The sequence below is a fragment of the Emydura macquarii genome, unplaced genomic scaffold (assembly GCF_026122565.2).
Source record: "Emydura macquarii macquarii isolate MOO-44397 ecotype Brisbane River unplaced genomic scaffold, CSIRO-AGI_Emac_v2 contig_2890, whole genome shotgun sequence".
Lineage (NCBI taxonomy): Eukaryota > Metazoa > Chordata > Testudines > Chelidae > Emydura > Emydura macquarii.
Genome location: NW_027133027.1, coordinates 1,392,708 through 1,406,032, shown reverse-complemented (window position 1 = coordinate 1,406,032; position 13,325 = coordinate 1,392,708). Strand labels below are relative to the sequence as shown.

The 13,325-nt window shown below is 38.1% G+C and overlaps 1 protein-coding gene across 1 annotated transcript in view; it reads left to right on the top strand.

Moving 5' to 3' along the window:
• The window catches only part of LOC137166606 (uncharacterized), a 123,909-nt gene that overhangs the window by 65,206 nt on the left and 45,378 nt on the right, over window positions 1-13,325 (top strand). Inside the window, exon 9 of the mRNA XM_067568396.1 lies at window positions 5,355-5,514. Coding sequence (XP_067424497.1) covers window positions 5,355-5,514 — 160 coding nt within the window. The remainder of the gene's footprint in view (window positions 1-5,354; window positions 5,515-13,325) is intronic.

Here is a 13,325-nt window from a genome sequence, read left to right as displayed (position 1 = left end):
TCCATCACAAACGTTGGTAAATTGTTCCAATGGTTAATTACTCTCTCTCTTAAAAATGTACACCTTATTTCCAGTCTAAATTTCCAGTCAACTTTAATCCAGTAGATCATTATTCTTTTCTGTACTAGCATGAAGACCCCATTATTGAATATTTGTACCCCATGTTATACTTATAGACTGTGATCAAGTCACCCCTTAACCTTCTCTCTGTTAAACTAAATAGATTGAGCTCTTTGAGTCTATCACTATAAGGCATGTTTTCTAATCCTTTAATCGTCCTTGTGGCTCTCTGCAATTTATCAACACTCTTTTTGAATTGTGGACAACAGAACTGGACACACTATTCCAGCTGTGGTTACACAAATGCCACTAATAGAAGCAAAATAACCTCTCTGCTCCCACTTGAGATTCCTCTTTTTATACATCCCAAGATCTCATTAGCTCTTTTGGCCATAATGTCACACTGGAAGCTCATGTTCAGCTGATTATCTACCATGACTCCATATCTTTTTTTGGAGTCATTGCTTCCCAGGATAGAGTCCCCCATCCTGTAAGTATGGCCTGCATTCTTTGTTTCCAGAACATATATTATGTATATATTTGCATTTAGCAGTATTAAAATGCATATTATTTGCTTGCACCCAGTTTACTAAGTCATATGTCCTCTGCATTATTTACCACTCCCCAATTTTAGCATCATCTGCAAATTTTATCAGTGATAATTTTATATTTTGTTCCAGGTTATTGATAAAAATGTTAAAAAACATAGGACCAAGAGCTGATCCCAGAGTGACCCCACTGGAAACTCACCCGCTTGATGAAGATTCCTCTTTACAATTACATTTTGGGACCTATCAATTCGCCAGTTTTTAATCCATTTAATGTGTGCCAAGTTAATTTTATATCATTCTAGTTTTTTAATCAAAATGTCATGCAGTATCAAGTCAAATGCCTTACAGAAGTCTAAGTAGATTATGTCAACAGTATTACTTTTATCAACAAAACTTGTAATCTTGTCAAAAAAAAGATATCAAGTTAGTTTGACACAATCTATCTTCCATAAACCCATGTTGATTGGCATTAATTACATTACCCTCCTTTAATTCTTTATTAATCAAATCCCATATCAGGTGCTCCAGGAACTAGTCTGGGATCGATGTCAGCCTGACAGGCCTATAATTACCTGGGTCATCTTGTTTACTCTTTTTTAAACATTGGCACATTGGTTGTCTTCCAGTCTTCTGGAACTTCCTCAATGCTCCAAGAGTTATTGAAAATCACCGTTAATATTCCAGTGAACTTCTCAGTCAGCTCTTTTAAAGCTCTTGAATGCAAGTTATCTGAACCTTCTGATTTACAAATATTTGACTTTAGTACCTTCTGTTTAACATCCCCCAGAGATACTAGTATACTGGAAAGTGTGTTGTTATTATCATCATATGATGAGACTATATCATCTGTTTTTTCCCCAAATACAGAACGGAAATATTTATTGAACACTTCTGCCTTTTCTGCATTATTATTGATAATTCTACCATTTCCATCTAGTAATGGACCAATACCATTTTCAGGATTTTTTTTGTTCCTAATATATTTGAAAAACTCCTGCTTATTTTCCTCAACTCTGGTGGCCATAGAGTTCTCCTTGTGTTCTTTTGTTTCTCTTATCAATTTTCTACAATTCCTAGATTCTGATTTATATTCATTATGATCAACTTTCCTTTCTTCCATCTGTTCTATATGTTTTTTTAAAAATGTTATAGCTGCCTTCACTTCCCCTCTAAACTAGGTCATGGCTTTTTGTGCATCTAGTAAGGTGTTCTTAAATGATTCCCAATTATCATTCACATTTTTCTGAGTAAATTCTTCCTCGCAGTTGATTTGACTCATAATTGTTTTCAGCTTTATGAAATTGGCCATATTAAAGCACCAAGTATATTACTGGTCTAGACTTCATTCTGGTTGTGCATTATAAATGTGATCAAGTTATGATCACTTGTGCCTGAGTACAATTCATTTTTAGTTCTGTGATCAGTTTCTCTTTATCTGCTAAGACAAGGTCTAATAAATAATGTTCTCATGTTGGCTGCAACACTTTTTGAGTTGGGAAAATGTCATCTTATAATGTTTAGAAATTCCACGGATGTTTTAGCATTGGTAGCATGAGACCTCCAGCATATGCCATTCAAACTGAAATCCCGCATGATCACACAGCTTTTTTTCTTACACATTATACATAAGTGCATAAAGAGGCAGTCATCCTCTTCTCTAGTGTGATTTGGTGTTCTGCAGTAGACATCAACTAATACCCTATCTTGTGCTTTATCTGTTAGGATATTTATTTACAATGTTTCAAGATCATTTTCTTCCCAGTTATCAATTACTCAGAAATGGGTAATGCTATTTTTGACAGAGTTCCACTCCCCCTCCCCTTTTGCCCACTAAATCCTTCCTAATTAGATTATAACCATTGATTTTAGCATTCCATTCACGTGACTCATCCCACCAGGCTTCAATAATACCAACTACATCGAATTTGTGCTCATAAATAATCATAACAATTCCTCTTGTTTGTTACCCAGGCTCCTGGCACTATCTTCTCTTCAAGTCCCTTTGGTTCTTTGATTAACTTTGTTCTCAACATTTTGATTTGGTGCTGAGTGCTCATATCTTCCCTTTTCTTACCCAACCTTTCTGACATTAGTTTAATGCCCTCCTGACTACTCTAGCCAACCTGTCCCCAAGGAGATTGGTTCCCCTTCTACTGAGATGGGGGCCATCCAAACTATACATCCCCGTCTTCCCACAGAAGGTGGACCTATGTTCCACAAAAACAAAACCCTCCATTTTACACATGTACCTAGCCAGCAGTTCACTTCCTGATGCTTCAGGATGAAGAAAAGCAATGAGGCCCATCTGCTTGGCTGATATTTTTTTCATCCAAGTGCAATATAATATGTGTAAGAGTAACAAGCCAGCCCATAGACTATGTTAGACGTTTGCACAACATTTCCATTATTGTCAACTGATCTAGGCACAAGAATCAATTATCGGATTATTCTTTATTGAATAAGTTCATTTGAAATGATTGTAACACTTGGGAATCTTTTCGACATAGTGTATTAATTATTTTCTGCTTATAGAAATGTATTTCAAAATACCTTAACATTCCATTGTTTCTTCACACCAATTTGTACCCCTTGTTTCTGAGCCTAGTTCAATATTTCATGTAGCCATTTTGTCTATGTTCCAGGGGTGGCCAAACTTACTGACCCCCTCCCCCGTAACCCGCCTCCTCAATGGGCAGAATCCTCTAGCCCCATCACCCTGCTGCAGGGCAGAAGTTCCAAGCTCCTCACCCCAGTCTGGGAGGTGGAGAATGGGGAGGACATAGGGGGCTCTGCAAACTGCACTTCAATTGTAATGGAGCCCTATGTGGCTCACGAGCCACGGTTTGGCCACCCCTGCTGTATTTCTTAGCATAAATACACCTCAGTCACATCACCCCTTAATCTCTTCTTTTGACCAGAGGACCCCCAAAAAGATATTCACAAGCTAGATGCAATTTACAGTGGCAACTTTGTTAAATAAACAGACAAAATATGTAATCAAATGAAAGAGAGGAATGAGCATAGTCTCTGCATCAAAAACAGCTGTAGCTGTTTGGCCTGATGCCCAAGAAATGCTTTTTGTACAGACTGGCAGACTCCAGTGTCAAAACAGCTACCCTACCAGAGATACTGTCCATTCCACCTGGCTCTGGATGTGCAACTTGGACAACAAACAATGTGCTTCCCTTCCATGAAGAGGGTTAAAAACACCACTGTAATAGACTCTAGAGACAGTCTGTGCTGACGAGTCCCTCTGAATCCCACTATTGTTGGAGCGATATACTGCTCCCTACCTACCATCCCAGCCCAAACAACCAAATACATTTTATCCCCTGAAAACACTACATCCACCTCCAACATTGAGACAAACCACAGTGGAACATGTGAAAGCCTGAATGTGCTTCTGACTTGGCTGAATATAAGAGAAAGCCCAATGGTTGGTCATTATAACAATAGATATAATAAGCAATTATACACCAATACAATATCGCTAGGATAGGAATCAGCCATTTGTCCTAAACCCTAGCACCGTAGTATGGTGGAGTGCGAGAGAAAACCTTGCTGAAGCAAAATGAGAGACTGAATGGCCTTTTGCTCCTCCCCCATCTTAAAAGGGCAGCGTCAGGAGAGAAGCTGCCTCTCTCCTGGCCAATAAGAGGGCTCCTTAGAGCCAGAGGAATGATCAATGGCACAGCCTCACAAAAGCTGGGCTTTTGTTGGTCAGGAGGAAGGGATATCCCAGGGAAACCTGCAGCAAACCCAGTCCAAGTGGCCACTGCCCCACCTCTTTGTGAATATGTAGGGAAGGTGGAAAGGCTGGGAAGGGTGGCTGAGCTAAATTCTAATAAACTTAATTGAAGAACAATAGCTTTCAGAAGCATATGAAGGGGGAGAATATCAATGTAGGAATTCAAGACTGGGATCCAGTTACTATACATTGTCTTAGTTATTGTGGGATTCTGGTTTTGGAATGAATTTGGAATTAGCAGGAGCCAAATTACAGAAGGTTCAGTTTGAATTAAACAGCCATACATTTTGAAGTTTAGTTCTACAACTAAGACAGGGAATTTACATCAGGCCTTCTCAAAAGATTTACAATATTTCTCGGTTTCACCTATATTAGAAATGCCACTAGCCATTTTTATGGTACAGTATTTTACTGTCCCATCCTTTTTCCAATCGCTACCATCATGCACAAGTGACATGGAAAAATGAACAAAAACAAACAAACAAACTAAATGAACTTTTCCAAACATCAAAGAACGTTTGGCTTGTGTACGTTTTATGTTTTGGGGGGAAATGGTTTATCTCTTGTTTTATATGATGTGATTTGTCTATTAGCATGTTCTGGTGATGCACAGATTTCTGCACACACATAACTTTATGCCTGGCATAAACTCAATAGGAATACTCAGTGTGTAGAAAAGCATGTGTAGAAATCTTTGCAGAATCAGGGCTTTATTTGGTGTCCCATGTCCATGGCTAATTAAACGGCACAATCTATGTTTAAGAATATGTAATGTTTTGTATGTCACACCATTTATAGAAGATTTTTTTTTTGAATGAGTGTTAAAAATATGTTCATTGTATTCTGGGAAAGAAGCTGGCTACTGTGTTGGTAGAGACCAGAGAAATGGAGAGAAGACTAAACTTTAGCCACAGGAAGAATATTTAAAAAAATCTTATTTATTTGCATTACCAACCACTTCAAACAGCACTGAATATTTTTTTTTTCCTCCTTAGGCTACACAGTGAAGGTTGGTTATTAGATGTATTTAAACGCATTCACAGTGATGAAGCCACATTCTTTGTTCCATTAGACCTAGAAATCTCCAATCAGGAACTGAGCTACATCATGAAAAAGGCTGAGCAATGGAGAGGTATCAACGGTGAAAGACGAAAGGTGAGTAGCAGTGGCAAGAGCTTGTAATGGGTTGACCCAAAATAATGCTTTGTTTGCATGGGTGTAACTTTTGTAGGAAGACAGAGTCACATAAAATGATTCTTAGAGAGCTTCAGGAAGAACAAATTTTACCAGTCATATGCTCAGGCGTTTAAAACCGCAGATGACCATGAGCATCTTTCCAGGATCTAACTTCTCCACATTCAGAGAGCAAACTAGAAAGTTTCACTTATGCCATCTGCAGATTCGCAATAATGTTACAGAGCCCGGCACTTCTTTAAAATGAATGTAGCTTATAAGAAATTTTTTTCCCAGTTCAGCAACTTGACAAGCTGAATGTGAGAGAAGCTCCTAGAGCATTACTACAAGAAGGGTCACAAGGATGTCTAGTAACAGCCAAACTTCTGTTTCCTCCCTAGGATTTTACAGAACCTCCTACATCTGGAGGCACATAGAGGGAGAGGGACAGGAATTAGGTGGGCTGAGGTTGAGGCTACCCTACTTTGGGTGATGAAACTGGAGGATTCGTATTGCCCTTCTGGCTCCCAACCGCCCTTTCCCCCCCAGCCTGTTGTGTCTTGTCTTATACTTAGATTGTAAGTTATTTGGGCCAGGAACCATCTTTTTAGTTCTGTGTTGCACAGCACCTAGTACAATCGGGTCCTGGTCCATGACCAGGGCTTCTAGGCACTACTGTAATACACATAAATAACAATAATAACATCAAAGTACCAGTAGGTGTCCATGTCTTTCTCCCTCACTCTCAAACATGAAGCTGTCATCATTGACTTTCTACAATAGAGTTTACAATAGAGTGAATGAGTGATTATTAAAGTGAAGATTAAAGGGTCAGATTTACAAATTCATTAATCCCTCTATGCCCATGGTTGGAAACAATCAAGGACTCTGTGCAGCAAATAAAACTAGTCAGTTACAGATATGATATTAGTCAGTTACATCATTATACTCAAAAATGGATGAAGATTCTCCTTTGATTTTTTTTTTAAGTACCCTGAAACTGGAGATTCAAACTAGGGTCTGCAAGTGTTGCAAGTCTCTAAAGCTTCAGTTGAGAGATCAGCAGTTTATATCAGGATATAGCTTCAGTTGTGAATGTGCTAATTGAGTGAAGGAACAGATACTCAGTAAGTCTATTTTTTCCTGAAGTGCAGAGTACGTAGGGAGGAGAGGAAGGGGAACAGTTTAAAGCATAACATTGCACACCACAGCAATCTGACAATGACATTCCTATACTTTATAGTGATAACTTTTAGTTTCTTTTTCGTGTTGAAAAAACAAGTTCAATTTTTAAAATATTTTACACTCCACCAAAGCAAAATAAACTCTTTGTTTTCGGTTCCCTCTGGTCCATAAAAATGAGGCCAAACAAATTCATCTCCTAAACCTGGGCAATCACTGCCATATGGAAAATATGCTAAACTAGGCAACTGCAAATAGCCTTTTTCTTTTTAAGGGCTTACTACCCTATAATGATATTATTCAACTTACTGGTTTTTGCTATAGTATGGAAAGGGCTCGGAGAGAAAAGGAAGGGAAATAAAAGAGAGCAGAGAATAGGAAAAAATACTTGTACAGTTACAAGTAGTCTGATATTGAGGAGACGAAATCTTGAAATATAAGTGGCAGGTGTTAAATAATACTAAAAGTAATACTTTTGACATGATTAAAACTATGGAAAGAAATCAGACGCTTAGAGATATTTTAAAAATGTTTCATAGATGTAGAATTTTGCATGTTCAGCTTGCTAGTCTTGCAGTATGCAACCCTGATCCTGCTCTGGGATCCACTGGCAGGTGACCCTGCCCCTTTGTAGAATCCCAGTGTTTCCCCTTCCATTGCATGCATACTCCCGGAGTCACCACTGCTTGCACAGTACCAATGTCCACCTTCCTGATCTTTTTAAATGTGTTGATTTTGTATGGGATCTGCTAGTGTAGACCCATGTGCCTTGCAGAGTCCCATTGAATTCAGTGATACCTATAAGAAATCAGCCAGCTGATATGGATAGATAGGGACAGAGGGGGAATAGGTGGGACAGTGGGTAGGGGAAAGTGATAGGCCTGTGGGCATAGCCAAATTCTGCACCAACAAAGTGAACAGGAGCTCTAGCATTGATTTCAGAGAGCTCAGGATCAAGCTCAGCACGGGCAATATTTGAGAACAGAATACTACAACTTTTTTCCTGAACCCAAGCTCCTAAGCTATATATATGCAAAAGATTAATACTCTTGAGTAAGTGATGCCTTTTGGAGACCCGTATTTTCCTCTATTTGTTAATTATGTTAGTTTGATTGTTATTTGTAACAATGCAAAGATTTTGTTAAATGGCTAGATCTTGGGCAAATCTAGTGTTTATAATGTAGATGTTGTCTGACAGGAAAGCTCTGGAAATACACAGTTAACTTCCCTGAAGCCACCCTCCACATGGTCACACAGATCTGCCTGCATGCATTACACTGCAGGATCAGGACCTATGTTTGCAATTTTTCATCTCATCGGATCCTTTGCAGCTTTGCAGCTCTTGAAGTGCCTTTGCTGCTGTGAATTTGTATAAGATATTTATCTTGTCCCTTTCTTTTTGTTCTTTTTAATTGTTCAAAGTAATCAGTATGGAATACACACCACCAGGTTTATAGCGTACAATATTAATGTGTTCATTTTTAAATAAGATACCAAGTTAAATGTGAGCAGTTTTGTAAATGATAGTGCAAGGATGCCAAATCATATATCTATATAAATATATAGCTATATTAAATGGAAGCAGTTCAAGTAAATATTCAGTCAAACCTTTTAAAGAGAATTAGGTCTGGGCTTTGCAGTATTTCCTGGCTCTTAACCATGTGCTTCTCATTTTTATTCTCTGGATTAAAAATTGCCCCATAAATGGATATTTTATAATATGCTTAATTTCCTTTTATTAAATTGATAAATGCAGCAGCAGAGGACACATTTACAGTATGATGAGAATTTAAGGTTATTGCATTTTATAATTTTTATATTGTTCAGACAAGCGATTTGTCATTTCTGGAGAGACAGTCATGCCATCATTTCAAAGTATTTTTAGCCATTCTTTTGATAGGAAAAAGGTCACTTTCTGTAGTCAGAGAAGACATCACTCTATTAAACTAATTTGCCTACATGCAAATTTTGTCATTTTTACCTCATTAACTATTTATCATAGAGTAAAAATATATATATATTCATGAAGGGGCAGCTAGCAGCCTGATGGAGCTGGAACTAATATTTTGCAACTCTAATGATTTTTTGCATCCTTAATTAGATAGCATAAGGTTGATACGATTAGGTCAGGATGTAGTGTTTTTCATTAAAATACATTTTAGAAGCTATATTCATAATCTGCCCTTGCAATTAAAAATGAGCCTATGCGTTTAATATTATCAAACCAATTATTATCCCATGGAAAAGTATACCTTTAATAAATTTGTGCCGTAGGACCTTCATTAAAAACAAAAAGAAATATATTTCCAGGTATACAGATTACATGGTCACAATCACATTTAGGTAACAGTTTGGAACATATGGGGGTGGGGGAGCCTTCAAGACTCAGGTAGTTGATTTCAGAAATTTACTTTTACTATTTTTGGTGTTCTAATTCATATTGCATTTAATGAGGCAAACTGTTGTGAAGTAAAAAAGATCACCTTAAAGAGCCAGACAAAAGCAAGCGTGGTCGTGGTAGTGTCAGAACTGAAATAATAAGAACCATGGGCCCTGATCCTACAATCTGAACTATGCAGGCAGACCCCTTATGCCTGCATGGAGGCCCATTTAGGGTCATTGAGCTTGGCATGATTGCAGAGCTCAGCTGGGCATATCAAATTCCAGGATCAGAGCCGTAGTTAACATTGAATACAGAAAAATATAACATCAATTCAGTGCTAATTAAAAAAACAATTAAAGGGGGGGGGTCAGAATTATGGATTTATCTTAGGCTTTTTCTTTTAGTGGATGAATCATACTAAGTACTGGAGATCAGGTAAAACTCCATAATCAAATTCCCAGGATAATTTAGATAACAATTCAGAGCTGTGCGTCAGCTGGTATTTTTTCCTTCTAAATCAGGACAGAGCCAGTCAGGATTTAGGAAAACACTTAAGCATGCCCTTAAGTTCATCCCTATTTAGGAAAGCACTTATGCACATAGTTTACTTTAAGCATGTGCTGAACCAGGATGATTTTCTGAATTTGAGCTATAGTGACAGATCCCTAACAAGGCTGGCAGTGTTGCCTAGTGATTAGTGCACTGGCTTGAGATTCAAGAGATGTAGGTTCTGTTCCCAGATGGGTCACTCACCTGTTGAGTGGCCTGTGGGCAAGTCATTTCACCTCCCTGTACTTCAGTTTCCCCATCTATAGAAAGGGGATAATGATACTGACCTCCTTTGTACAGCACTTTGCAATCTACTAATGAAAAACACAACAAATTGTGAGGTATTACTATTATTTAGTCATGGAGGGCCCAGTTGTTCCACCTTGACTCCTCTGGAAACTGAAACCCATGGAACTATTTGTGGAAGTTCTGCTCAGCATGAGTAAAGGGGATTGAATCTGGCCCTCAGTGATTTTACCATGCTTGGTCCTTATCCGGTGAAGTTAATATCCAGACACTATCCCCAGGTTAACTTTAATCACAAAAATCCCACAAGGAAACCATTAAGATGAAATAAGACCATTAGTATGGCAAACATAAACCTAAAATGTCTGCACACCGAGAGAGTTTCTGGAACAATGCAAGCCCTATGTCAAAAAAAGATAATGTGAAGCTTGTATGTGAAATAAAACCGGATGCACTGCAAAATTTATTTTAATTAGACTCGGGCTAATTTTCTAATTCTAAAATGATATTAAAGTAAACCATAAAAAATTACCCAGCAGTAGTTTTTTGAAAGGAAAATATATTTGTAATTATCCTGAACACACAAAATTACTTGAGGGCCTATTATCAACACAGTTTTTGGTAGCACTTTACACTAATTTGCATTTATTACTCTTGGGCCAACTATTAATATGTTAATAAATAGTCATTAATACTTGTTATTTAATTGCTATCTATTTATTCCTGTTCAATAATGCATTAATTACTTGTTAATAGTTAAGGGCAAAATCTTGCCCTTGCTACTGCAGCCTGCTTTTTGGGGGGAGGAGGAATGTTGGCCATATCTTAACTATAAGAGCCATTCTGCTGGCACAAGGTGGAATGGCTAACGGAGCTACTTCATGTGAAGATGTCCTTTGCAAAGAAGTAGCATGAGTCTCCCACTAGTGCATGTTGCAAAATACACATCAGAGCCATTGAAGGGTGATTGAAGTCAGTGGAAGTGTGATGACTGGGGATATAGAGAGTGGACTGCACTTACTTGGATCTGTGTACTCAGTCACTAATGCTCTTTCCTAATTCCTATGTTCTTGTGCTTTCTTCAGTATTAATTTAGAAACCTGCTCTGCAGAGGATGGGGCAAGTGGAGATGGTAGACTGGGGAGAAGCAAGGGGGAAAAGATTATCAAGGGCAGAGAGAGAGAAACCATCTAAAAATTTGTGAAACACACAGCGAGATCTAGCACTTGCTATGTAGTGGGAAACTGAATGATCCTAATATAGTTTCAGTGCATTTTCTTGCACCCTCAACATTTGAAACTAAGAAAATGCAAATGTTTATTTAACAGAAAAAGGAGTATAGTCAGCCACTGTGATTTTTCCATTTCTTAAAGGCCATAGTCCAGAATTTGTGCTCTGCTTGTGTAGATATATCACAGGAGAGTTGGAAAAAAGTGTGAAATGACTTTTTGTACAATTGAGACACTATAGCTGGCAACATTCCTCTTTGAAATTTTGGTGCCACCCCAAACATGACTATGACTATAAATGGGTGATGTTGAGAGTTAGGCATGAAGATTAAGATTGGAAAAACTGCTGAACCAAAAGTTCAGCCTGACCACATAGCTCAAGTGGATCTGAATATTTTAAATGGAGTCATTGGGTGAAAACCTAACCCCAATGATGTCAATGGGAGTTTTGCCATGAATTTCAGTGGAGCCAAAATTTCACTCAATGGTTCTTCAGAAAGATAGAAGAAATGTGGCTTGGGTAAAAGTTAGGGTGGGGAAAGCAGGCAGTGTAGGGGATTGGGTTGTTATCCTGCAAGGTGATTGAGTGCCTTCTCAGAGACACTGAGCACTTTCAAAGCCCACTGACTTATGCGGGAGTTGAGGGCACTGAGCACTTTGCAAGATCAAGTCCTTCAAGAGGGAAAGAAGACCAGAAGACATGGATAAAGGGGCAGAGAGATGGAGAGAGCAGTGATCATGGAAGGAGAAGGTGATCATGAGAAGACAAACAGAAAAGATAGTCAGGAAAGAATGGAAGAGGCACAAGACAAAAATAATAGAAAGAAATTAGAAGAGAAGGCACACTGAAGGAGGAAATGGAGAAAAATCTCAGTCTGTCACAAACAGTTACTCTTGATATGCATGAAAGAAGATTCTGCCTCACAAACTGCTGATTTAGACATCACTTGACTTCAGGCAAAGAACTAAAAAGTACTGAAAACAAAAGACAGAGAAAAGGATGTCAATTTGTTTGTATGGTGCAGAATTTCCTTTCTGCAGAGTACTCCAGGACTTGAGTATAACTTTTCTCTGTATTAGGTCTCAAGACATAGCTTATTGAAATGACTATTCATGCTGTATATTTTCTAGGAAATATAGTCTTCAGACAATACCAAGTCCAGCACAGCGGTTCTATCTATGTCTTTTGTCTAATTTTTAAACTGGCCTTTTGCCTCTTTCTGATCCAGACCATTGTAATGCCTCTAGATTTCAGTTAACAGGCTAGCACAGGGTAAGTTTCTTGCTAAATTGTCTTCCTGATCTCAATGCAGTGTCATTCTGAGTCCCTGTGGTTGGGAGAAGTTTGTTACTTGTTGTCTATTTTAGAATAAAGTTGTCCACAATTTTTTTGTGTCACGCACATGCAAAGCCTCATCTTCTGGACAAAATGGCGATACTAGGAAGACAACGTAGAATATAATACTTTTCACTATTGCTGACCTGTCTATCTCAGTGATTAAAAATGTTTCTAAGGGGTCATCCCTTTACATATTCAATGCCCGTATATTTAAAAAATCTACTCTGCCTTAAAATTTGTATTTCTCCAGTACTGTGTTTTGAACAGAGTAATGCCAGTGATTCCATAGTTAATAGCTTAAGGTCCTTAAAAGTCATAAGGCCTGATCTGGAAAGATGCAGAATGCCCTTAACTTTTCATGGGAGTTCTGCTCAGGTTGTGCTAAGGGGAGAAGGCTGGGGCTGAGAATCCGACCCTGTATTTTTGTTTAGTTATCTCTAGTTCTGGTGGCCATTCAGAATCTTACCAACTACAAATGAATCCAGTGGCATGTTCCTTTCCCCCAAGCTATTTCCTGTATCTGTGAAGATTTTTAAAGTTGATGCATCAAGTATCTCAATTAGCGCTGGGCAAAATATTTTGGAAGAATAGTTTATTCACTGAAAAATGCTGTTTCAGCTTGACTGGAACTATTCACAAATTCAGGTCACATTCAGTGAATAGTTTGAGATGAAAGGAAAAGAAGAAAGAAAAAAAAATCTGGCCTGAAACTAACATTTTAAAATTTATTTTTCTACTTGACCACCAATCCAAATAATTCAGTCAGCTTTAGTATCGATACACTTTCTTCAGCTGTTAAAACTTAGTGGGACCAAGATGAAGCTTTCTATAAGAGCTACATAGAAGTCTAGTAGGAAACAACCAT